Genomic DNA, 27,734 nt, shown 5'->3' with positions numbered 1-27,734 from the left:
AAACATGTCACCACGGTTGTTATTCCTAACATTTATCCCGCACCCGACGGTCAAGTTTGCTTACTTTGGGTTGGCCTCACCTGGTTAACACAGCAGAACAAGATGAAAATTCAAGACGCGACCAAGAGGTTCATTTTTCAGCCAGTTTACTGCAGAGCCTGTTAAAGATTAGAACTGAGATGTAGTGAGGTACCTAGCTAGCTTCTAGACCTAGTGGGGAACTAGAACTTGCTCCAAATGTAGCACCTTCCACTTTCTACCATGCTGGTTTCTTGGGCTGAGATGGAGGGATTGGGGCAAGGTCCCCATGGCTGAAGAAGGGCTAGAACCGGAGTCTCCACACTCTGAATCCAGCGTCTTGACTATTACATCCTGCTACCTCTCTGCATATCAATTTTCCGCAAGGCTGTGCTCCAGAGCAATTTAAAAGATGACAAGCTTGTCAACTGGAAAGCTGGCAGCCCGGGTTTGAGATCCAAGCACCCCATGATGGAATGACCTCATGCTCTTCCCCTGGCAAATGCAAGTAGATAAATAGGTACCACTTTGCTGGGAAGGTAACAATGTTCCGTGCATCTTGGCATGTAGCCATGCTGGCCACATAGCCACAGAAGTGTCCTTGGATAATGTTGGTTCCCTTGGCTAAGATCAGTTACGCTCTCCTAGAGTTGGACACAACTGGACAGAGGAAACCTTTAGGGCACTTTGGAGACCAGTCTCTCAAGGAAACATATTACAAGAAGTGTATAATGGCCCAGGGTGATGGGTGTGCAAACTCTGGAAAATAGACATGGCAGTCAAGGCCAGCAGGGACACTGTGCAGATGTCAAGTTCCAGAACTCTTGAACCAGCAAAAGAATTGGTGTAAATTCAAAGAGTTGGAATCATATATCTGGAAGGCTGCAGATGCCGGGGAAGACTGGAAGACGACAGGGCATCATCATCATCAGTGACTTTGCTCCAGTCATTCCAAATGCATACAGGTGGCCTTCAACTTACGACCTCAAATGAGTGGAACGTTTCCGTTGCTAAGCAAGAGCACTGTTAACAGCAATAGCCCTTCTATACTACTTCACAGTGCTTTACAGCCCTCTCTAAGCGGTTCACACATATTTGCCCTCAACAATCTGCCTTCTCATTTTACCGACCTTAGAAGGATGGAAGGCTGAGTCAACCTTGAGCAGGTGAGAATCGAACTGCTGGCATCCGGCAGTCAGCAGAAGTAGCCTGCAGTATCGCATCCCAACCACTGCGCCACCACGGTTCTCGAGTTTTGTGAGTTAAGTGAGTTTTACCCAATTTTAGGACCTTTCTTGCCACCGTTAAGTGACCCACTGCAGTTATTCAATTAGTAGCACAGTGGTCAAATAAATCTGTCTTCCCCATTGACTTGCAAGAAGGCCACAAAAGGGGGAAATCACACGATCCTCGGACACTGCGATTGTCACAAATATGTGCCAGGTGCCAAGCATCTGAATTCTGATCACATGGCCATGGGGATGCTACAAGGGTCATCAGTGTAGGAAAAGGGGTCACAAGTCACTTTTTCCAGTGCCATTGTAACTTCTGTCACTAAACGAACGGTTGTTAAGTCAAGGACCACCTACAGTGATGCTGCTGAAATGGTTGCAGCTAAGACACACCATCCTAAGATACACCATGGAAAAGAGCGGCAGTGGAGCAAAGCCGCCTAGGTTTTTGCAGGCAAAAAGTCTCCAAGTTCAGCCCTCTCTCAATTCTTGGAGAAGTTTTTTTTTTAAATCAGTCAGAGAAGAGCCCTCCCGGTCAAGCTCAGCTCCTGCTAAACGTGGGAGAAATTCTCACAATTTTCTCGGCAACTATGTAGGAAGAGTTCTCGAGACGTTCTGCTTTGGTTTTTGCTTTTCAGCCTAGCTGGGGGAACGCCTGGGGACTTCCCAACCACATACCTTCCATGTTTGATCCCACGTAGCTTTTCCAGATGAGCTAAAGTCAGTCGGATGCCGCATCCTAGCTAGTCCAAAGAAATCTAAGCAAGGCTGGGGCCAGCCCATGCACGGAATTTTCATGGCATATTGTCTCCCTCTTACAAAACAGCAGCTCTAAGAGGATTTCCTTGGCCAGCATTCGGTTGCTAGGGACGGTCACAAAGAAAAGGGACATCTCCTCCTCTGTCACGCTGCTGCCTTCTACCCCAATATATTTTATTTCCAAAAGGGCAACCCCCACCCGTGATTTCTCTTTTCCACGAACATCGCTGGGATCTACATTATGTCCCCAAAGATATCTAGATCCGTGTTTCTCAACCTTGACAGCTTTCAGAGGTGTGGACTCCAATTTCCTACTGGCTGGGCATTCTGGAAGTTGGAATCCACACTTTTGTAAGCAGCCAAGGTTGAGGAATTCAGCTCTAGATCTTAGCCACAAGCAGGGTGCAAGCTACTTGAGCTAGGAAGCTAAGCAGGGTTAGATCAGTTTATTTCTGGATGAAGACCACTGATATTTCTTCCCAGGAAAAAAAAGGCATCTAATGCAAGGATGTCCAACCTTGACAACGTTTAAGATTTGTGGACTTGCAACTCCCAGAATTCTCCAGTCAGCATGCCTGGAGAATTCTGGGCGTTGAAGTCCACAAGGGTTAAAATTGTCAAGGTTGGATATAACAGAGCTATAACAGAGTTGGAAGAGACCTCGGCGGTCTTCCAGTCCAACCCCCTGCTCAAGAAGAAAACCCTATATCATTTCAGACAAATGGTTGTCCAATATCCTTGATCTAAAGTCAAATTACCGGTACTTCCATAGAGCTGCCAAAGAACTTCAAAAATTTGTCTGCATCAGCCCACCAGAAGAAGCTCAGTGCAGAGATAGTTTACTCAGCACTTTGCGATGGTTAAAGGGAAGAGTTAATGCCTCAAATTAGGCTGATTTAAATGAAGTTAAAATCTGGCTTCTAACCCATGAAATAACTTTAGTCATGCCCTGTGTGCTTTGCAAAAAAACACACAACACCCAACAGTTTTCTTTCTTCTGGGAAAGCTTCCCTGCCCATATTACTCTGGGTTTGAAATCACCTCCCACAGTTGACGCAAAGAATTTAGTCCCACCACTGTATTTTTGGATGCATATTTAACAAAGGTCCTTAATATTTTGGAATTTTATTACGTTGCCTGCCGGAGGGGCATTGAGGATAGCACAATTTTCCACTTTGCAAATATGAGGAAATCATCTTTCTTCCTTCTTTACCAAGAAGTCCAGGAATAAATCTGAAGACACAGGGTGGAAGGGGGAAATAATGTGCTGGACACCCCCTCTCTTATTCCAGTGTGTTCCAGACAGAGAAAATGTCAAGACTTCAGCCGCAAGTTTTTTCTTTTCTCCCTCTATTAAACTCTTTGCCTTATGAGCAGATCTGGAGATAATAAAAGCTTGCATATTTTAATAACCTGCTTTTTTTAAAAAACAAATCTGATTTCTTAAATTGCCTGGAATGAATGTCAACTCTTTAGTTCACTACAGGTAATCCTTGACTTACGGCCACAACTGAGCCACGAATTTCCGCTGCTAAGCAAGACAGTTGTTCAGTGAGTTTTGTTCCATTTTACGACCTTTCTTGCCACAGCTGTTAAGTGAATCGCTGCAATTCTTAAGTTAGTAACACGGTTACTTTGCTTGTCAGGAGCCGTTTGGGAAGGTCACAGTGATCACATGACCCTGGAGCACCGCCACCATTTGTAAACACCTGCTGGTTTTTCCAGCGCCCAATTTTTGGTCATGTGACTGCAGGGATGCTCGCAGTCTCATAAGTGGAAGGATCGGTTGCAAGCCATTTTTTTTTCAGCAGCACAACTTTAACTGGTTGTTAAACAAATGGTCGTCAGTTGAGGACTACCTGTATAGTCCCAAGGGGGGGGCGGCTTTCACTCCCAAGAATCAATGGCACAAGGCTCTTTCTAAGAAGTAGGAAAAAAATGCAAGCAGAAAGTCAACCAATTAACTATTAGCTGTCCTTTCAGGACTTTTCATAGCTATTTGCAGCAAAAGACAAGCTTTGGGCCTGGTTTAGGAAAGGGGTTTTCATCCCATTTCTACCGGCATGCTCAGGAAACCAATGTGGCAGGGAAGCCTTAAACACACCAGGGGTCCCCAATCCCCGACCTGTGGCCTGGTACTGGGCCCAGGCTGTTCAGAACCAGGCCGTGTGAGCGACAGGCACGCGCATGCGTGCAGCTTCATTTGTGCGAGTGGCAGGCACTCGCGCACATGCGTGAAGCTCCACTTGTATGAGCAAATGGAGCTTTGTGCACATGTGCAAATGCCCACCCCTTGTGCAAATGGAGCTGCATGCACGTGGCGCTCGCTGGCCGTTCACATGGAACTGTATCCTCTCCTCTGCCGATTCACAAAACCGGAACGGTCGGGGACCATTGCATTAGACACACAAATGGACCGGGAAAGAACAAATAACACCCACTGTGCCAAATGCAGCCCAGAGCTATGAAGTAGTTAGAATATTTGGAAGACCGACGTAGCCTAAGAGAATATGAAATACAGTTGTGCAGGGAGCGTGGAAGAATGTATCTCTTTTCGCCTCCCTTTTCAAAAGTCACACCCTTACAAGATGCAGCCTGTAGATTCCCTTCCCCAGTGCAAATCTTAGGCTATCAACCATCTAACCGCCACCATCCCACGTCACCATGTCTGCAAGGAAAGATACAGTTTTGCAAGGTCTTCTTTGTCTCAGCATCATAGTCCCAGAGAGGAAATGGGAGCATACATGCCCACTGCAGATGCCACACAACTCTACGCCTTGTCCGGCACCACCTTCCAAGGAGGTGCCCTTCCCCTTTCCTCACGTAGATCACACCTGAGTGGGATCCGCTCCAGAATCTGGAATCCTGCACTTAGATGATCCTAGTTGTACAGGTAAGTCTTCAACTTAGACAAAAAGGGCAGTGATTAATATTTATATGTATATATGTGTATGGGTTATAAGTGTGTGTGTGTGTGTGTGTGTGTGTGTGTGTGTGTGTGTGTGTAGCATGTCTATATGTAAGGTACATATGTATATCGGTAGATACAGTATATATTTTCTTCTTAACATTAAGAAAACCAAGATCATGGCATCCGGCCCTCTCAATTCCTGACAAATAGATGGGGAAGAAATGGAGGTAGTGACAGATTTTATTTTCCTGGGCTCCAAGATCACCGCAGATGGGGACTGCAGCCAAGAAATTAAAAGATGCTTGCTCCTGGGGAGGAATGCCATGGCAAATCTAGACAGCACACTAAAAAGCAGAGACATCACCCTGTCAACAAAAGTGCGTATAGTCAAGGCTATGGTCTTCCAAGTTGTAATGTATGGCTGTGAAAGTTGGACCATAAGAAAGGCTGAGTGCCAAAGAATTGAGGGCTTTGAACTCTGGTGCTGGAGAAGACTCCTGCGAGTCCTTTGGACTGCAAGGCGATCAAACCAGTCAGTCCTAGAGGAGATCAACCCTGACTGCTCTTTAGAAGGCCAGATCCTGAAGCTAAAACTCAAATCCTTTGGCCACCTAATGAGAAGGAAGGACTCACTGGAGAAGAGCCTAATGCTGGGGAAGATTGAGGGCAATAGAAGAAAGGGACGCCAGAGAATGAGGTGGCTGGATGGAGTCACTGAAGCAGTAGGCGTGAGCTTAAAGGGACTCCAGAAGATGGTAGAGGACAGGAAGGCCTGGAGGAACGTTGTCCATGGGGGTCGCAATTGGTCAGACACGACTTCACAACTAACAACAACAACAACAATATATTTTCTTTCGAGAGCAGGCAAGAGAATTTCATTTTTAATGTGGACCAGTGTCTTCATTTTAAAAAATAACAATAAAGGTTATTGTCTCATCTCATCTCATCTCATTTTTATTTTACAACCTTTCATTGACTGACCGTTCAACCTTACAATGGCACTGAAAAAAGTGACTTGTGCCTGTTTTTCACACTTACGGCCATTGCAGCATCCCCACGGTCACGTGATCAAAATTCGGATGCTTTGCAACTGATTCATATTTATGATGGCTGCAGCATCCCAGGGTTATGTGATCCCCTTTTGTGACCTTCTGACAAGCAAAGTCCATGGGGAAATCCAGATTCACTTCACGACCGGGTTACTAAGTTAACGACTGCAGTGATTCACTTAACAACCGTGGCAAGAAAGGTCATACAGTGGGGCAAAACTCACTTAATGGATGTCTCACTTAGCAACAGAAATTTGATTTAAAAACTGCCTTGCTTAACAACAGGAATTCTGCTTTCAGATGTGGTGCTAAATCAGGGACAACCTGTACAGAGCTTTGATCAAATAGCTTAGTTTTGGGAATACTCACATGGTGCCAGACTAAAGATCAGAATTCAGGCTTATGGTAGAAAAATGTACTCCCAGTAACACTTCAAATATGAATTTGGTATTTTGGCTCTGATGCATCAGCCCTTGCCTCAATGGTTACAGAATTACATACCACGTTCTATTATCATGAGGGACTTGCATGTAACATTATGGCCCAGTGTTCTATATGCAGAGAAAAGGCAATAAATAAAGGCTAAATTTTGAATATTCTCCTGTCCTCTATCACCAAGAGAGAAAACTCTATCTTCGCTCTGAGTGATTCAACTCTGGTCTTTACATATATAAACCAGAAATCATGAATTCAAAGTACATTTACCAACCAAGAAAAAAAGACAGCCAGTCCAACTTTGGGAATGGCTTGTTGAACAGTTGCTTAATTTTTTTTAAAAAACCACAACTTCTGAACTGGGTTCATATTGACCACTAAGCCATTCAGTGGTTGGCTGGCTTTCAGTTTAATATTGGTGCAAATCTGCATTATACCTGAAAGCTATGAAGAGAAAGAAGAATGGATGCTGGATTATTCTGTTTTGGCAAAATGAAAACAGGAACATTTGCTGGGGCTCTTGCCCCATACTCATATTCCTAAACTATGATTGTTAAGATGGTAACCCATTGACCAAGCCATGGATTAGAGAACAGGTTTGATAGGTCAAAGAGGTCTACAAGCCTTGGATTGAATCTATAAGGCAGAAGTAGACTTCCTCTAGACTACATCTCCCATTATTCCTTGCAGTTGACCAGTCTGGTGCAGGTTAAACTTTTGGAGCCCAAACAACTTTCTACCTGGCCACATCAAGAACTAATCTTCCATGATTTTCCACAACCAAACCTGTTGAAGTCACTGAGTTTTATTTCTTCTCTCATGAGAGTTCTTAAAGGAAATTAAGATGAAACAGGTTAGAGTCTTCTACTGACCTGAACACATATTTCAACCATAAATACATGAGACATCCCATTTGCTTTTATGTATGTCTTGCCTTTATATAAATGTTCTACAAATCCCACAGGAGACTAGTAATTGAAAAGAAAACAGCAGGCTCTGTCAACTGGTTGAGAATAATTACACACAATGCAACTTAGTTTCTCCATTTCTGGCAATATTTTCTCCCAAAACGCTGCTTCCTCCATTCTTCTCTTAAAACAAAACAGATGTCCGTGCTCCTATTCTTAAAGCAGGTTTTCTTACTGAATACCCGGTCTGCTGAACACAAAAACACATAGTACAACCTTGCAAATGTTCTGCTTATAGTTGTACTTGAGAAATGTCATTCCATAAATGCATATATGGAAGAAAAGCACTACAGACACACAGGAAAATCAGCCCGTGAAAAGTCCTCCAATATGCAATTACAACATTCCAGGTTATGAGGAATATTAATGCCCCAGCAAGGCACCACCTTGATGTGGTTGTGGGAGTTGTGTATTTTGAGGAAGATGAGAGCTATACCAGAGCTTCAACGTTACTACACAGGTCTCATCAGTAGGACCAGAAGAGGAGTGGCCCTACTCAAGACCCAGTCGGGAAACCAAATGGTGGCTAGATCAAATCAGAGTGTTTACGTTTTCCTGCACAACAACAACAACCACCTTTGAACAAAATGAGCCCATATATTGTCCCAAAAGTGCTTTTTCAAGAGGCAACTGGACTTCCCTTGTTTTTCCTTGAAGATGTTTCACTTCTCATCCAAAAAGCTCCTTCAGTTCTGAACTGAAGAAGCTTCTTGGATGAGAAGTGAAATGACTTCAAGGAAAAACAAAGGAAGTCCAGTTGCCTCTTGACAAGGCACCTTGGGACAGCTTGGGATTGACTGAGAATCTCCAGAGTCCATATATTATTTCCTCACCAATTGGCATCTCAGGTAGAGGTGTTCACCAGCCAGCCAATTTCCAGCTAGAAGAACACTTGATTAGACAATTTGGTTCAAAGGTAAGCTACCTCTGGTTCCTGCCTGTCTTTAAAATAGATGTTTTTATCCATTTATTTCTACACATTTAAATTAATAGTGCGGGCAAATTTCTATACACCTCTTATCTTTGTTTCTGATTATGCTTTTCCAACTTGGGGTGAATATACCCTACAGATACTGGGATCACCCATGGTATGCTACCAGTTACATTCACCGCTAATGAACACAGCTGTTCTTTTAAACAAACCTTAAACAAACCTTCCATGTGTATTTGCTGATTAATGTGGATGTGAGTTTTTACGGTCTGCAGATTCGAACATTCTCACATTACAAGCAACATTTATTTCAAACGGACAGTAAGGCAACTCCATCCAAATGGCAGCTTTTTCCTGCTTTTAAATAATACTTTTGCGCCCAAAAGCTAGCATCTTTTTCGAACCTGTACGGAAATTTCCACGAAACACTTCTATTGTTTCCAGTTGGAAGCTTTGAGTTCCTAACCTTCTAACTGGCATCAAACTTAGGATACAAACAGCAGCTGATGGCATCACCCAATCGATGTTGGCTATTTTTTTTTTAAAAAAAGCTAAGCCAGGTTGGATCTGGTTAATATTTGGCTGGAAATCTCAGGGCTGTAAGCTAGATGGGGAGAGAACATCTGAGAAGGTGACCCTGTTTCCCTGCATTGGCCTATAAATTCACCAGCAGTTGCACGGTACTCCACAGAGTCTTAAAAAGAAAAAAACCTGAAATATTTTCAGCACTTCGTGTTTTCTTTGAGGTCACCCATGTACCGTGTTACATTCCAAGCCACTGTATTTGCAGGCGTGACCAAACGGGTAAACAGCAGTTAGTTTCATTAGCAACACCGAAGTCAAATTCATTAAGGTTCGCTTAAGATATAAACATTCCCGTGTTTAAACTAAAGACGTTTCATAATTGTATCTGTCCTTTAAAACATTTGGCTGTCATTTTCTGAAAGTTGTTTTTTAAAAAAAAAATAGAAACCAAACATATCAACACAGCCTGATTAGTGTAATCTTTCATTTGATGACATTATACAGTGTTTGTATATATATATATATATATATATATATATATATATATATATATATATATATATATATATATATATATATATATATATATATATATATATGTATATATATATATATATATATGTATATATATATATATGTGTGTGTGTGTGTATGTATATATATATATATATGTGTGTATATATATATATGTGTGTGTGTGTTAAGTATTTGTCAAGTCTTTTGAATCAGCCTCTCTAAATTCTTTATAAGCAATTTGAATAATTTATATATATATATATATACACACACACACACACACACACACACATATATATATGGCACACAGCCCATATTCTCTGACCTCGTTGTGGTTAAGGACAAATTCTCAAGATAGATAAATATATTTACTTCTCAAGAATGACAAGAGAGCAGGGCGGTAAGTTTAATATTTAAAGCAATCAGTGTACTTAACCACACACAACTCAAAGGCCACGGTTTTTTCATTCATCAGTTCATTTATCCCGGGGAATTATTGTCAATCAAAACTGTTCACACATTCAATCCTCAGCGAGAAAATGGGAGGCACGTGTGTTGGTGAATCAGCCTCAGCTAACACATCTGCATTTGTTTTTAAGAGCTACAAGGGCAGGCGTGCTGCTCCTTCCAGATGTTTAGGTCTACACCTCTCCTAAGCCATGGTTTGTGTAGACAAAGGTCAGGAGTGACAGAAGCAAGTGCCAAGCAATTGGAGGGTGCCCCATTGCCAATTCTAATCACAGGTAAGTTCCAAACAGAATTTCAAGAAATGGAAATGAAATACAGGCAGTCCTCAACTTAAAACAGTTCATTTTGCGACCATTCAAAGTTGCAACGGCACTGGAAAAAAGGGACTTTTGACTGTTTTTCACACTTACGACCATGGCAGCATCCCCAAGGTCACATGATCCAAATTCAGGCGCTTGGCAATTGACTCATATTTGTGACGGTCGCAGCATCCCGGGGTCATGTGATCCATTTTTGCGACCTTCTGACAAGCAAAGTCAAGAGGGAAGCCAGATTCACTTCACAACCGTGTTGCTAACTTAACAACTGCAGTGACTCACATAACAGCTGTGGCAAGAAAGGTCATAAAACGGGGCAAAATTCACCGAACAAATGTCTCTCTTAGCAACATAAATTTTTTGGCCCAGGACTCCCTGTACAATTTCACAAGTATCCTAGAAGTGAAATACAAACACAATATAGAAGCGTATTTCACTGCTAAGAAAATGAAGAGATGGCCGTCTTCCCACTTTACAAAGGAGAGGTCTCTGCTCAAAGAACAATACGGTCCTTTTCCAGTTATTTAAAATTAAAGCCTGGCTTTGGATAAAGCCAGCATGTAACGAATCTCTTCATGGTTGACTGCGCCCTGTGAATTTGACCACCGTGGTTTGTAATTATAGGCTGTGGCTTAAGATTTATGTGAACCTAGCCACTGTGGCTGATGCCACAAACCACAGCTCAGCTCAGGACGTGTGAACAAGAGCGTCTAAGTTTCCTTAAAACGGAGACCATCTGCAAATATCATCCAAAGTTCCATTCTCGAACCAAAGAATTCATCTTCAATCATGACCAGGTAGTGAAAAGTGACGGAGCTAGCAGAAATCGCAAAAATGATTGCTTTAATTAGAGATCATCTGGGTTTCTGCTTGGAAACCACTTCTGAATTTTGTGCTCCAGTCAAAAAAAAAAAAGAATTCTTGACTTTGGATTTACTGATTAGACTACAGGTAGTCCTTGACTTATGACCATAATTGAGCCCAAAATTTATGTTGTCAAGTGAGACATTTAGTGAGTTTGGACCCGTTTTATGACCTTTCTAGCCACAGTTGTTAAGTGAAGCATTGCAGTTGTTAAATTAGTAACATGGTTGTCAAGTGTGTCCTGTTTCTACGTTGACTTTGCTGGTCAGAAGGTGGCAAAAGCTGTTCACGACACAAGAACACTGCAACCGTCATAAATATGAACCAGGTACCGAGCATCTCAATTTTGATCACGTGACCACAGGGATGCTGAAACGGTCATAAGGGTGAAAAATGGTTGTAAGTCACATTTTTCAATGCAATTGTAACTTTAAATGATCACTAAATGAACTATTTATTGTAAGTTGACTTTTTGACTCGGATGTGATTAGTGCAAAAGACACAACTGGCTAGGTTCCCAGATACACAACTCCATAGTTATAAACTGCAACACCTGAACTCATAAGAGGCTGAACTACAATCAAGTAAACCCAACTGAACGGAACTCCACTTTGAGTTAGTGCAATGTGTGAACCCATTATTGGAAACAACAGCAAGACAAATAAAAGTGTGGAGAAGCTGTAAGGGATAAGCTGTGAAGTGCATACAGGTAGTCCTTGTTTAAGGACCATAATTGGGACCAGCTACTTGACTGTTAAAGCAAAGTGGTCGGAAGGGAAATGCCAACGATGCTTGGAATGATCAGACTTCAGGTTTCCTTTCCTTTGCGAAGCAGCGAAAGCCGAAAATACAATAATAGATTGTAAACTTACTTCATCACTGTCCTAAACGCAAACAGTTGCTAAATAAGGAAGTCACTAAATGAGGACTACCTGTAATGCACATCAACACAGTAAAGAACCCAGCTGGTCAGTTAAAGAGGACTCGCTCAAACCAATAAGCTAAATTTAAGAGGTACCCTAGGTCCTCAAACTTTTGGGCACCAGGGACCGGTTCCGTGGAGAGAGGTTTTTTTGCGGACCGGAGGGGGCGTGATTTTGTGTGCTGCCTGCATCCCGCGGATGGGGCTTTGCTTGTTTGTGCGGACCGGTTGCTGACATGCCACGGCCCGGTACCGGTCCATGGACTGGGGGTTGGGGACCCCTGCCCTAGAAAGCAACCCAGCCAGTGGCATAGCGTGGGTTGTCAGCACCCGGGGCAGCACCCGGCCGCTGCACTGTCCCTTCCCCAGATAGTCCCTCGCTCTCTCTCCGCACCGCACCGCACGCCTGGCACCCCCCCCTCCACAGTGGGCGGCGACCCGGCGGCTCGGATCGGATTCGCACAGCCAGCACTGCAGTGAGAGAGAGTGAGCGAGCCAGGCAGGGGCAGAGAGCTGCGAGTGTGAGCGCGCCACCCCCAGATGTTGCGCCCGGTGCGGCCGGCCCCCCCTGCACCCCCCACGCTACGCCACTGAACCCAGCTTCAACTGGTTGATTTTCTCCACCCCAGTGAGATATTTATAGTCCCACAAGAAATGGCCAGCTCACAATCAACCCACTTCACTTTTTTTTAAAGCATCTCCTCGGCTGCCTGGCATAATGCCAGCCTAGATAGACCTCAGCACTGTCACGCCCTCGACCAAGTATGTTGAAGGCACCCGAAGGAACCCCACTGCTATCAGTCACTTATCTGAAATGGTATAGATTTTCCTGGTTGAGCAGGGGGCTGGACTAGAAGACCTCCCAGGTCCCTTCCAGCTCAGTTCTATTCTATTTATGGGTCAGAACGCAGCTTGACCGGTGCCAAAGCGAAAACCCACAAAGGACAAAGACCTCGAGATTAGCAAGCTTGGCACGACCTATGCTTTTTTTTTTTCTTCTATCCTAAGTTGGCATGATTTTAGTTTGCTTGCTATCTTAAGTGCTTGGCTGAAAAAAAAAATGCCATTCTGCTTTCTGACCAGAGAACAAGCTGGAAACTTTGCCTCAAGAGGTCAGAGCCTCCCGCAGTTTTTTCCACATCAGTTACATCACCTCCCAGTTCAAGGAGGGAAGGGTAAAAATAAAAGCCGTAGAGGAGAATTTTGGATTATTTTTTTTCTCATGTCCTGCTTGACCCAGGGCAGAAAGCCCAGTTAGACAACCCAACGGTACCCCTTGAATCCCCGAGAGCCAAGTTTTACTCTTGGCTACGGATTGAAACTTTCTAAAATAATTACACCAAGTTTCTACTGGCCAGAGTCAAAAATACTGTCAAAATCTCATTCTCCCCCCCCCCCGCTGCCCCCTCCAGTGTTTCTGGACCATGAATTGTACAGTTTACAATTCCAGGATTCCAGTAAAAACCTGCAGTGACAGCTATTGGAATGTCCCTTGTCTATGAAACAGAAACACCTCAATCCAGCTTCTTGCCAAACCTCAGGAGCAATCGACAGGCAGCTATTGGAATGTCCATTATCTATGAAATCAAAAAATACCTCCGTTCAGGTTCTTGCCAAACATCACAAGGAACTGACAGGCTTTGATTTGCAGAAAGGAGGGAGATTTCCATCTTTAAGGATGGCCTGAGGCCGGCTTTGTATCTTTAACCTTTGATCTTTTACCAGTGAGAACACCTAAAAGAGCTCTGCCCTGCAATTGTCGCTCTGACAGCAGCCTGGAAGAAGCGGAGATATTCTGGAGCATTATCTTTGGATTAGGCCCAGGATTAAATTACGCCCAGAATTGTAGAAGAACTATACAGTCAGTCCTCAGACCTTTTGAAGTTACAACAGCACGACTAAAAAACTGACTTGTGATCGTTTTTTCACACTGATGACCGCTGCATCCTCCTCCGTGGTCACGTGATCAGAATTAGGATCCTTGGCAACTGGTTCCTCTTTATGACGGCTGCCGTGTCCTGGGGTCATGTGAATCACGTTTGCCACCTTCTGACAAGTAAAGTCAATGGGGGAAGCCAGATTCACTTAACAACGGTGTTCCTGACTTAACAACTGCAGTGATTCACTTAACAGCTGTGGCCAGAAAGATGGTAAAAGGGGGCAAAATTTACGGAAGTACTGTCTCCCTTAGCAGCAGAAATTTTGGGCTCAATTGTGGTCGTAGGTTGAGGACTTACAATGGATGGGAACTAATCAAGAGAAACGTGACCTGGAATTAAGGAGAAACTTCCTGACAGTGAGAACAATTAACCAGTGGAACTACTTGCCTCCAGAAGTTGTGGGTGCTCCATCACTGGAGGTTTTTAAGAAGAGACTGGACAGCCATTTGTCTGAAACAGTATAGGGTTTCCTGCCTGGGCAGAGGGTTGGACTAGAAGACCTCCAGGGTCCCTTCCGGCTCTACTCTGATTCTGACTGCTTGCATTTGTCTATGATAGCCAAAACTCAAGAGGAATTTGTTAGAACTTTACAAACCAACATTTTTAAAAGATGCATTTAAAGAAAGCTTGTATGTAGGAGTGCAACCCTTGCTGGACAGTTGTCATTTGGTCTTGCAAGCAAACATTTCCCCAACCACCACCCCCCTCCACCCCCCCTGTATTCTGATGCAGCTCAGTTTCCAATGACTCTTCAAATAGTCTTTCCTGAAATTATAGTAGAGATATTTGTGAGTTCACATTATTGCCCCCCAAAAAGACTGATGTGTGTCTGGCACGATTTATCTGCACTTGCTTCACATACTTGAACTCAACTCCAAGAGGAAGTGATCTTTGACAGCTGTGCATGTTTTTTTTTTTTAAAAAAAACACCTCTGAAATTAAATATGAAAGTAACTGCAATAAACAAAGGTCTGTTCAGCCAGGCTGGATTCCTATATTTTCCCAGGCCAAAATTGGTTAAATCCTGATTTATTGGATAAACCATTGTTTGGTTGGATTTATGTTACAAAGTGAGTCGTAAATCATTGATAATGATTAAGACTGGGTCCACATAACCTATTAAAAGAAAGCCAAGCAAAACCCACATGACGACTTAGGACAGGATAACCCAACCTTGGCAACTTTAAGATGCATAGACGTCAGCTCCCAGAATTCTCCAGCCAGCACAGTTGAGTGGGGAATCCTGGGAGTTGAAATCCATGTGTCTTAAAGTTGTCAAGGTTGAGAAACCCGAGTTTAGGGCAATTGATGAAGGCTTTCACTCTCCATTATGTATGCACAGTAGCCAGAAAGTCAAGAAGGATTAGAGATTCCAAAACAATTAAAGAAAAACAAATACAAAGACAGTAACAGTAACCTTATTATGAACATATAACCTTGCCACTATGGGAGGAAGAAAAAAAGGGGGGGGGCAGCCACAAACTTTCAATAACTTCAGGAGAAATAAGCAAGAAACACATTAATAAAGAGAGAAGCACAACTGGGGTGGAGAGGAGAATTAAGGATAGTGTATTTGTTCCACATCTCCTGTTGTGAAGGAAAACCACCAGTTCTAGTCAATTTCTATTTGTAAAGTACATAGAAAACAAAGCTAACTTTTGCCAAACTAGTTACAAACTATTTGGACAACCGTTATACAATGTAACAAAGAGCAAAAGCTTTAAATAACAGTACATTTTAAACTTTTAAACTTGGCAACTTTTAAGATTTCATTTCCCAGAAAGCTGGGTAGGAGATTCTGGGAGTTGTGGTCCACACATCTTAAACTTTGCCAACTTTGCAGAGTAGAGTAGAGTAGAGTAGAGTAGAGTAGAGTAGAGTAGAGTAGAGTAGAGTAGAGTAGAAGGAATGAAGAATAGAATAGAATAGAATAGAATAGAATAGAATAGAATAGAATAGAATAGAATAGAATAGAATAGAATAGAATAGAATAGAATAGAATAGAATAGAATAGAATAGAACAGAACAGAACAGAACAGAACAGAATAGAATAGAATAGAATAGAATAGTAGAATAGAAGAGAATAGAATAGAATAGAACCTGGAAGGGACCTTGGAGGTCTTCTAGTCTAGCCCCCTGCTCAAGCATTGAGTTTAAATAACCAACACAACTTATTGGCAATCTTTGTTTAAAGCAGCCAGGAAAATGATCTGAATTCTGTCGCTGGATTGTAGATTTGTCTACTAACCAGAGTTCTGGGTTTTAAAAGAGGATTACTTTTAAAAAGAAAGGTGGAAGACACACTGAAAAAAGACAGCACAGGAGCCTACAAAGTCCATTTAAGGTGTCAGACAAAAAAAATCAATGAAACACATTAATAGCAACCATTGACTTATAGTAGGCATGTTAAAATCCCAGAAATGCTAAGTTGGTAAAATGCCAGGAAAAGAGGATTTTTATTTTTTATTTTTTTAGTAAGTGCTGAAAAGACAGTACAGAGAGCATTAGGCAAAACATTTTGGGGACGGTATCCCCCAAAATGGTGCAACTACTGAGAACCCTTTCTTTTCTTTGTAGAAAAATGTCCACTTTCATTAGCTGGAGGTCTCCAGGGAAAAATCTAATCTTAAAAGTTTGATCAATTATGCATCCTTTACAGCAGGGGTCCCCAACACCCACCCACTCCCGTTCCGTGGACTAGTACCAGGCCGCAGTATGCCAGCAACCGGTCCACACAAACAAGCAAAGCCCCCTCCGTGGGATGCAGGCAGCACACAAAACCAGGCCCCATTCAGTCTGTGGAAAAACCTCTCTCCACAGAACCAGTCCCTGGTGCCCAAAAGGTTGGGGACCTCTGCTTCACAGTCTCCCTCTTTTGAATTAAATGTATTTATCTTTCTTTCAGTTCTGATCTTTTGGGCAAGGTTTCTGTTTTCTGAAGTCACAACTCTCTTTGGTAATTTTCTTAGGAAGGGGACTGGGAATTTCAGAAGGAATTGGGTTGGTAGGCAAATTTGCATGAAAGGGTCGGCCCCCTTGATCAAATGCAGAAGCCTTATCGTCCACATCTGACTGACAGAGGGAGGTTCCCGCACTAGATATAAAGGACTAGTTAGTCTCTTTCTAGCAAAACATTTTGGCATTCCTGATTGAAAAGCGCATCAAGATAATATCTTGTTAAAGGAATGCGAGGAATTCTCAGGAAGGCTAGAATGGGGTCCATAACGCATTACAACGGTGTTTTTCAAGCTTGGCAAGACTAAGGTGTGTGGACTTCAACTCCCAGAATTCCCCAGCCAGCTATGTTGAAGGCCACACAAGGTAGGCTTGTCAAGGTAAAGAGAAGTGTTCATCTTCAAGAAACACCCAGTTTGGATGCCTCTCTGATCACTGGCACTGAAAATCATGCCAAACTCTAAAGTTGAAGACTTAGGAAGGCAGCAAAGAGAACTCTGTTGTTTGGGGACCAGACCATCTCACACTGTGTGAAGTCGTACAGTGCATAAAGCCACAATGTTGCTTGTGGCTTAGCAACTTGAGTGAATCCAGCCAAGTGTGACTTATTCAACAAATAAGTCCACAAAATATGACCTAGTTCAGGGGTAGGCATGGCTGGCTCAGGAATTCTGGGAGTTGAAGTCCACGAGTCACAAAAGAGCCAAGGTTGCCTACCCATGACCTAGTTTGATGGGCAAAGCCAGTTACTGTGAAAATTGGGGATCAGAAATGGTGATGAGTCAGAAGCAAGACCAAGACCAAGTTTGCCTGCTTCACACTCAAGAGATATTGAGAATTATGTTAAATTAACTCTAGTTTAATCGACTATCTGTTTCAAGGGGACTGATGTTTTCTTTAGCAGAGACCCTTTCCGAAAAAGAACTTAGTACGAGAAGCAAATTATCCATTTTCAACGTTATCTAGACGTCTAGGTAAATTTTCAGATTCCATTTGACTTAAACTCTTAAGTCTCGTTTCTATATATCTCCCCAAAGATTCCTTTCCGATTTCCCTTTCCGGCAGCTGGAGTTCAGTTTGCAAAAAAAAAAACCCGGACCAAACCTTCTTAATGGTGATAAGACAGACGCCAGCCTGCACCTTCCCATTTTATTTTCTTGCATTTTCAAATTGTCTGTTGTCTTTTCTTGTGGTGCAAAAGCCCTGGTGGGTGCCTGCAAATCTATACTCCAGGCAAAAGCGGGACACAGACATTGTAAATAAAGATTGTGCTTTATTTTACGTGGGAATATAATCCCAACTCTGTTGGCATTCCAGAGGATCAGAAATATCTGTTCTCCTGAGCCTTGAATGGCTGGAAGCTCTTCTTGGATGTTAGATGGTGGGATCTATTTCGTCATTTTCTTGTTCTTTCTTTTTCTTCTGTTCTGGTCTGGCTTTCTTGTTTTTTATTATACAGGTAGTCCTCCACTTACAACAGTTCATTTAGTGACCATTTAAAGTTACAACAACACTGAAAAAACTGACGTATGACCGTTTTCCAGACTTATGACCATTACATCATCCCCATGGTCAAGTGATCAAAATTCAGACACTTGGCAACTGACTCCTATTTATGACGGTCGCAGCGTCCCCCAGGGATCCCGGGATCCCCTTTTGCGACTTTCTGACAAGCAAATTCAGTGGGGAAGCCAGATTCCCTTGACAGCCGTGTTACTAACTGAACAACCGCAGTGATTCACTTAACAACTGTGGCAAGAAAGGTCGCAAGATGGGGCAAAACTCTCTTCGCAAATGTTTCACTTAACACCAGAAACGCTGGGCTCAGTTGCAGTCATAAGGATTACCTGTATTGTTTTTCTTCTGTTTTATTTCCTCTATTCCATTTTGTTTTCTTGTGTTCTAGTCTGACTTTCTTGTTTTTTATTATATTGTTTTTTTTCTGTTGGGGTGTCCCAGGAGCCACCCAGAATCATTTGGAGTTGAGATGCATCAAATTGAGTCAGATGAATTAAACCAACACCCTAACCCTCCCTCCCTCTTTGACTGTGGCTGATCCTAACAGTATCTGAATTTGCAGCAAAATATTCTCGTGGATAGTCTTCCTCCCGAGAGCCTCAATTTCAGGTAGCCCTCGGCTTACAACCCTTGGTTTTGTTTAGTGACCGTTTGAAATGACAGCACAGAAAAAAAAGTGACTTACAACCAGTCCTCGCTCCTATGACCATTTGCCGCATTCCCTGTGGTCACATGATCAAAATTCAGCCACTTGGCCACGCAACATCTTGGGATTGCTGTTTGCGACCGTTCGAGCCGCTTCTGACAAGCTGGGTTCATTTCACGAGCTCTTGCTTCACTTAAGAGCTGCAGTGATGTGCTTAACAATCATGGCAAAAAAAAAGGTCCTAAAATTGGATGCAACTCATTTAACGACCGCCTTGCTTAGCAATTCCCAATTGTGGTCGTATGTTGAGGACTGCCAGGAATGAGCCATGCTTCTTTTCAGGTTATGATGTTGAATCTCCCATCCCAGCTAAACTTGCAGGTGGGCGTTTCCTAACTTCACCCGCAAAGAGCTACACTTCTGAAATGAATCCACTTGGGATTTGAGAGAGTCAGTTTGGTCTAACGGTTAACGCACCAGGCTCCCCACATAGTCATGAAAGTCGGCTGGGTGACTTTGGGCCAATCACCTGGAGGCTGTGAGTTCTAATCCTGCCTGAGGCATGAAAGCCAGCTGGGTGACTGGCCCTCTCTCTCTCTCTGGCTCTCTCTCTCTCTCAGCTCACCTCACCTCCCAGGATTGTTGTTGTGGGGAAAATAAAAGGAGGAAGATGTATTAGACATGTTTGCCGCCTTGAGTTATTCGTAAAAATAATAAAGGTTTGGAAATAATCCATAAAAACCCACTCTACGGGGCTGCTGATGCATGGCAACCCTCCCTCTCCGTCTCATCTCTCCCTCTTTTTAAATAGTCTCTCTGTGAATCAAATCCATAATAATGCTTCAAGGGAACGCAGCAGGCAGATAAATTCCATGCAGCACTGTGTGTATTTTACACAAGACACGTCAGACACTAAGCCATTGCTAATGCAGGTAAATTGGTTTAATGTAACCACCAGGGCTTTTTTTTTTCTCATAGAACGCTCAGAACGGAGTTCCGGCACCTTTTTTGGATGGACCTTTGTAGGGTAGGCAAGGCAGGTTGTATGACATGTGTGAGTTCCGGCACCTTTTTCTTTTACAAAAAAAAAGCACTAGTAACCACCGATTATAACAACTCAGTTCCTAATGCAGGACATCACTGAGTTCACAAGAGAGCAGAAACTGAAAGAGAGTATCTTAAACTTTATAAATACTCCAGGCATCTGGCTGATCTCGGGACTCCACACTGCCACCTTCTCTACTTCTGACCCACCAAGAACCAGAACCGGGAGCCCCTCTCTATGTATGCACCATTTTGGAATCCAATTCCTACTCGTACTATCATAGCCTGAAGGGGAAAGGGTGACCCCCAAAGCATCCAACTGTTGGGGTGGGGGGCAAAAGCCACACCTGGCCTTTGAACAGCACCTCTTGAGCTGCTTTCCTTAAACCCGAGGGGGCACAGATTGTGTGTGTGTGTGTGTGTGTGTGTATGTGACCTACATTTAAGTAGACCCCAATGTCAATCAAGTGACTATTTCAGCACTTTTGTTGTGCATGCAACTATTTCCCCCCCCCCCACCCTCTTGGTTGCATTCAGCACCGGTCGGCAACAACTTGAAAAAGGTGCCCTGAGGATACAGCCAAGGTTTGTATGAAACGCAGCCTGGGCAATGCAGCTTCTTCCCTACAGATATCTTACAGAGTATCAACAACCCTATAGAAATATTCCAAGGCAAAGGAACTGGTTTATGCTCAGCTCTGTCCTTCAGTCTTATGGACAAACACATACCTTTCCTGTCAGAGGTGCTATATCCTTCGCTCACGTCTATGCTTCGCTTAAGATGCAGAGGTCCCCAACCTTGGCAACTTTTAAGACTTGTGGACTTCAACTCCCAGAATTCTGAGAGTTGAAGTCCACAAGTCTTAAAAGTTACCAAGGTTGGAGAGCCTTGGCTTAGAGGCCAGTCTGCCATACATTGGTGTGGAGGGGAGCTGAGGGGTGTGTGTGTGTGGAGAAAGAGAGACTTAGAGGGGGGAACCTGCAAGCAAGATACAGGAAACCGAAAATGATAGTTGTGTCCTCTGGAGACATCTCAAGGCCGTGATCCTGGGAATGGAATGTAGCACCTAGCCATCTACCAACCATGATGGGGAAGACCGTTACCAAAACATCTTCTCCAAATGCAACTAGACAATGGGAAGATAACAATGGGGGGGGGAGTTTAACCTACGGATTTTCTCCACACTCAAACTTTAGTTCTGGCTTCACATTACTGTAACCACTTGGCTTTCAGTAAAACTAACCTTTCCGCTTCAAATGGACTGGAGCACGGTTCTTTCCTAAAGGCCCACTGACACGTCCACTCAATTTTGTGCAGAGTTCCCAATTTCAAATATTGGTGACACGCACACCAGGGACAACTCATTCCTGCACTCTTAACAGTGTACCAGGATCAACAAAGCAGGTGTTACAAACAAACCAGCATTGAAAAAAGCCGAAGAAAAAGAACTCACGTTTTACAAACTGCACAAATGGGATACAGAGTCCTCTCCCCTTTTCTAATGTTAGGAATTTACACTTTATTATGCGCTCAAATTATGCAGAGTAGATAGTTACACAAAGAACGAATTAATTTCGTCCCCACCCACACCCCCATCCCAAACTCTGGGAATTTTAGTTCGGAGCAGATGGCAAACTGAATGGAGTAGTTTGTCAGCAACTTCACATTACTTTTATTAAAAGTTAGAGGCCCGCTCAATTTATTGAGGTTGACCTCTGAATTAACATGCACTAAGTCAGTTATTACACCAGATGGAAACTCTTGCAGGGAATGGAGCATTATGGAATAAGTTGTCCAACAGTTTAGTTATCATTCAGCAAAGGAATTTCCCTAACGTCCCAGAAAACAATTAAAGAAATTATGTCTGAACAGAATTAAAATTAGTTCATTTTGATTTGTCCTCACAGGAGCTCATTTTGGGGTTGAGGTTCCCTTTATCTGCCCACAGCCAACAAATATACATTATTTCGATAACATGTAAGACATGGGACAAAGTTATTTGCCCTAAATGACAAACACAAGTTTATAGCCAAGGCTTACGCCTTGAATGGGGAAGGGGAAACAAAACTTGTTAAGGAGTAACTAAGGATTGTTAAAGCATCTCAGTCTGTGGTCCCAATCTAAGAAAAAAAATACATAATAAACCGGTCCCATAAAATAAGATGACTAATTTCCCATTCATGTCATTAGATATTTAGGGGAAAGGTGCAAGACAAACATCTGGCTGAGTTTTCATTCCTGAGAATAAATAAACAAGAGTTCACTACAGATATTGGACCAAAAGGGATTTCAAACACGCTTAGCTGCATTGTAGCCCATCATTCTGCTTTCCATAATGAGCCTGGCAATTAAACACTACCTTAAAAGGAGAGATAGCATTAGTTAATAATACATATTGTGTCAAAGGGAGCATGTTAATAAACAACAACTAGGCAAAAGGAGAAAATAACTATTTTGACAATTTTCGTGCAAGGGAGAAGAAGAACACAATTAAGAGGGTGGGAGGAGAGATTAAACAGCTGGTGAAAAGTACACATTTTGTAGGTTCCAAGGAGTGGACACATTTTTCTCTAACCCTACCACCACTACCTCCAAGCCTGAGCCATCACAGCACTAACGTCCACTGGTGTTTGTGTCATCAGTGGGTCATAAAGAGAAGGCACGGATTTGCTAACCCTACAAGGACCGAATGCAATTTCATTCCATCTACATCTCAAGAAGTCTAACTTTTACCAACCACCAGAAAGTGGAAAAAGAAGAATACAGCCCATTTAATGTTCATATTTAGGGGCAGGAGGGGACAGAAAAGTGCCATGTTTTGTTTCAGCTCCCACTTCAACCCCCCACCCCCCAAATGGACTTTTTCAAAGTTTGCACTTTCCCTCCAGCAGCCGTTCTGATGGGGAAGAAGCTACATTTGTGCGGGATGCAGACAGTCCCGCCACCCACCCACCTGCCTGTCCTATTACACGCACACAGAACAAATGGCACGTGGGAAAGGAAGGGGAGCATCTCTCAAAATTCGGGACTGAATGTTGCTGAAGTGTCTCCCCCCCCCCTTTTTTTTTAAGGCCACCGTCTCCATCTTACGGAAGGGGATCTTAACACCCTGGCAAACTGTGGGAAAAGGAAAGGGGTTGAGATCCGAGGGCTGCCACCCCTCACATCCTCACTATCTGGATCCGGCAAGGCAGGGCCACCTGCCCCCCCCCCCACACGCAGAGCCCATGCCTTCACTTTCACTTACTAGAAAAGCCACTGGGAGAGAGTAGATTTTGCACAGAAGGGAGTTAGACAAAACTACCCTTGCCTTTGTTTGATAAGGACATTCCCGGGAGAGGAGGCTGGAGAAGGAGGGGGGGTGGAGAGATAAGGACCCCGCGCCCTGATGCGGCCACCTGAAGGAGCCAGTTATAGGTGGGTGAGGGGGAGTGCAGCCCTCCCCACCTCCCCATCTCTCCCGCGGCTCTTTGCCCTTCTAGTCTCCCCGGCGCAACCCAAGCCACTCAGCTCCAATCTGTGCGCCTTACGAACCCGGGACCACCGGACCCGTCCCTTCTTCCCAATCCCTCCAGCCTTCTTCTCCCCCACCACCCAACCTCCACGCCGGCTTTTCCACTCCCTGGGACCCCGCAGAGGCGCGAGGGCAGGCTCCGACCCGTTCCCGCGCCCCCTCCCCTTTCCCAGCCTTCCTTGCATCCGCTCGCCCCGGAGCCTATTTTTAAAACCAACTTTTGTCCAACTTTTCCGGGGTCCGCAGCCCGTGCCTTGGCAAGTCCCCCACCCCACCCCGGGAGGCGAAAGTTTCTTCTCGTTCTCCCCGCACCCCCGCCGGCTCCAGCTCGGCTCAGCCCCACCCGGGCGGCTCGGCTTCGCCTGCTACCCCACCCCCCCACCCCGCTCTCCCCTCCGGGGGCGTCCGAAGGGAGCCGAGCAAGACCCACCGCAGCCTGGGCGTCCCAAGCGCCGAGTCCCAGGGCGAGCAGCAAGAGGAGGCGACGGGCGGCCGGGCGCAGCTTCATTCTCCACCTCCTGCAGGAGCCCAGCAGCCTCGCCGGAGCTGACCCAGCCTTCGCCCACCCCCCCAAAAAAAAGAAAAAAGGGAAAAAAAAGAAAAGCAGAGGAGGATGGGGTGGGCAAGGAATGGGCAGGGCTGGGCCGGGCAAGCGGCTTTGGGCGCCCGCCTCCGCGCCCGCCTCTGCCTCCGCCTTCGCTCGGGTGCGCCCCCCACCTCTCTCTCTCTCTGGGGACTACTTTGCCTTCCTCTCGCCGCCCGCCCTCGGCCCGGATTCATGCGCCGCCCGGTCGGCTTGCCTGCGCCGCTGGCGGATGGGATTTGGAGTTCCCGCGGCGCAAGCCGCTTGTTGGGCCACCAACAGTTCCGTCTGAGTTGAATTTTTAAAAAGGAAGGAAGGGAGGAAGGAAGGAAGGAAGGAAGGAAGGAAGGAAGGAAAAACTTTTTCCCCCATCTTGCTTGCTAGTTTCGTTGCGCGAAGCCGTGGTTTGTTTAGGCTGGGCTAACCTGCATTGGGAAACCTTTAGAGGGGTTTTACGTGGACTTTGGGGGGACTCGTGGGGGGGGCGCGTTCTGGCCCTTGTAGCTTGAGCCGCAGACAAACAAGCGGTTCTAGAAACTCAACCCAGGTTAGTTCCTTTCGGTAACTAGTAAATTATGAACCAGCGGGAGATTCCGAGAACCTGCCGGAGGAAAAAAGTTGGTTTTCTGCGCCAAGTTCTTCTACTCTGATGAGAAACGGTTTGCCCCCTTCCCCAGCAGTTGCAACCTCCCTCGGGCTGTGTTCCGACGACCTAGGTGTGAGTGCCGAGCGTGACTCGCTTTACCGGTATTAACGTAACCTCTTCAGCTGGGTTCCCAGAACCCCCGCGTGTGGATTCGCGTTTTCGTGAGGGTTATTCAAGGGAACCGGCGGGAGCAATGACACCCCGTCTTCAGTACTCCAGACGGCCCCTTTCCCCCCAGTTTCACGCGCAACCAAGAACTTTCCTACAACCCGCGGGGCGAACGGGGAGGGGGTCAACCCCCGCCGCCCCACGCAACAAGGAGAACGCAATAAACGAGTCTGTCAACCCGAGCAAGGCTTGCAGAAGGATCCTGTCCGGGGCAAGTCTACAAAGTTTTCCCAGAGGGAACTTTTAAGGTTTTTGCAGCCTCCCAATATGTGGGGATCTAGCGCCAGAGAGCGGGGTGGGTGGGGGGGAGGGGCGGTGAGTGCACCCCAACGGCTGCTGTCTCTGAATCGCTCCGTTTTGGGGGCGTCTTGCTCGCCTCCACAACTAAAATATATCCCATTCTCTGAAAAACCGGACAGTCCCCGCCAACGTCTCCAGGGAATGGAAACAATCTCTGCAGCTTTGGGGATTTTGAGAAGCCCCCAAGACTGCTCCGAGTTTGAAGACTGACTTCCCCCCCCCCCACCGCTCCCAAAGAGGTTAACGGGAGGGGTCGTGTCTGCGGCTCAAAGACCCCCTCCCCTCATTATTTTTGCGTTCCCACAAGATCCTGGCTTGTCATTTCCCCAACCACCTGCTCCCCAAATAAGTTCTCGAGATGCGCTGCTCCCCCCCAGACCCAGATGCCAAAAGCTAGTCAGAGCCCCGGTGAGACAGTCCACTCTCTTGACTGGGAGGAGGGGGGGGGCTTCCTCGTCTCTGAGATGGGAAAGGATTCCCACGGTCGCAGGAAGCCCACTAACTGCAACCTGGAGAAGTGGGGGGGGGGGGCGCGCAAAAAGACCCCCTTGGTCCTAAAGGAAAAGGATGGAAACCCCTCAAACGAAACGCCTGGTTCTCTGCCAAAGGCGGCGTGCACACGCACGTGTGGATGGGCCAAGCCGGAAACGGGCAGGCGGGGAGGGGGAGAGGCGGGGAGGGGGGGGGAAAGGAGAGGCGGCACTGCGGCTGCTTGGAGGGCGGCGGCTCCGCCCTCGTCCCCCCCCCCCTCCGCCGCCTCTCGGCCGCGCGGCTTCGGCGCGGAGCGATCGCCCGGCTCCCGCGGGCTTGTCTCACCCCTGCCGCTTCGGGAGGGCGGAGACCTCTCTTCACGTGTCCTGCCCGCGCGTCCACACGAGCGGCCCTTCCCGCTGCCGCGCCGCCTCCCCTCTCTGGAACGGGGCGTGGGGGTCCGGCCGCGGAAGGGGCTCCAAAGCCGCGTTCTCCCGCGGGGTCCAGCCTCTGCTCCGCCGCTCGGGAGAGGCAGCATGTTCGCCGGGTGAGTGCCCAGATCCGGGGGAAAAAAAGAGGGGGCTGGCAGGATCTTGGGGGGGGGGGTCGCGTCTGCCGTGGGAAAAACGTGACATTTTGACACCCCCCTTTTCCCCACCCCCACCCCTTTTTTTTTTGGTTTGCAGCGCGCCCGTCTTGGTAATTGCCCTGTGCCTGGCAGCGCATCCCGTCCGCGGGGTAAGTCTCTCGAATCAGGATCAAAGGGGTCGGGGAGCGCGGGAGGGCACGGGCTGCCCGGGGAGACCCCCTCCCCACTTTGGCGGGGAATCCTGCCAGGAAGACTTGGCCCCTGAGCCCTCGGGTGGGGGGGGGAGGGGAGGGAGGGGAGGGCAGGAGGAATCCGTGGGCTCCTCTGAAGGAAGGTCGAGGTGTGTGGCCGGACGCAAGGAAAGTGGCCCCCCTCCCCTCCTTGCAACTTTGAGAAAGTGCAAAAAAAAAAAAGTTGAGATCCTAGGAAAAGTGACTGGCAGGGGGTGGTCAAGGCCCCAAGTGTGATCTGTGGGGCTCAATCACCCCTTCCCCTGCCAGCTGGAGCCGGCTGGAGGGTCGCCTCCAGATCCCTGCCAAATCCCAAGCAACAGCCTGGTCTTATCAGGATGGCTGGGAAAGGCAAAAAGATACCGTGTTGGTGTTGTTTTTTCTGTGGGAGCACGTGGACTTGGCTGAGGGCCAAAATGCCTGTGGCCAGCTCCTGTCAGTTGCTGCCTTTGCAAGCCTCTACTCTGGAGTAAGCTGCAAAAGGAGCAGAGAGGCTGGCAGGTCTTTTTTTTGTGACCAGCTTTGTCCTCTGGAGAGGACAATCCATTCTTGCCTTTCTGGCTTGGTTGACCTGTTTCCTTGACCTCTGCTTTTTCACCTTTTCACACCAGGGCAGGGGGTCTTCCAACTTGGCCCTTTGATGACTTGTGGACTTCAACTCCCAGAATTCCTCAGCCAGGCACGCATGCCTAGCTGAGGAATTCTGGGAGTTGAAGTCCACAAGTCATCAAAGGGCCAAGTTGAAAGAGCCCTGTTGCAGGGCTTAACTTGGCCCTCTGAGCCTAAATGTCCCCTGGGGTTGGGTTGGTCCAAACTGTTTGTGCCACACAAACACAATTGGCAAAGGTGTCAAGGAAGGAAGGTTTTGGTTCTTGGGTCTAAGCGTTCAGCTCAGCCATTGCTTGAAGCTGTTAATTTTAAGTGTCGGGAAATAGGCCATCAGTTTAATAAAAGGCAGGATATGATAATATTAGGTGCAGGGTTGTTGGCTCTCCTGAACTCTGGAAACAAAATGTATTGTGCCAATTTTAGTTGTGTTCACATAAGGTGTTAGGGGCTAATTTGTGGTTAATCTCAACCTCTCTCATTAGCTAACACAGGGGTCCTCAACCTTGGCAACTTTAAGACTTTGGACTTCAACTCCCAGAATTCCTCAGCCAGCTAGTCTTAAAGTTGCCAAGGCTGAGGACCCCTGACCTAGGTCTTAACTCCAT

The 27,734-nt window shown here is 45.8% G+C and overlaps 1 protein-coding gene across 1 annotated transcript in view; it reads right to left on the bottom strand.

Moving 5' to 3' along the window:
- The window catches only part of COL4A5 (collagen type IV alpha 5 chain), a 123,396-nt gene extending 98,945 nt beyond the window's left edge, over positions 1-24,451 (bottom strand). The window contains exon 1 of the mRNA XM_081336306.1: positions 23,964-24,451. Within this exon, the coding sequence (XP_081192432.1) occupies positions 23,964-24,041 (78 nt within the window). The 5' untranslated portion in view covers positions 24,042-24,451. The remainder of the gene's footprint in view (positions 1-23,963) is intronic.
- Positions 24,452-27,734: the final 3,283 nt, after the last annotated feature.

The sequence above is a fragment of the Vipera berus genome (assembly GCF_964194415.1).
Source record: "Vipera berus genome assembly, chromosome: 11".
In the NCBI taxonomy this organism is placed as follows: Eukaryota; Metazoa; Chordata; class Lepidosauria; order Squamata; family Viperidae; genus Vipera; species Vipera berus.
This window is presented reverse-complemented; position numbering and strand designations above follow the sequence as displayed.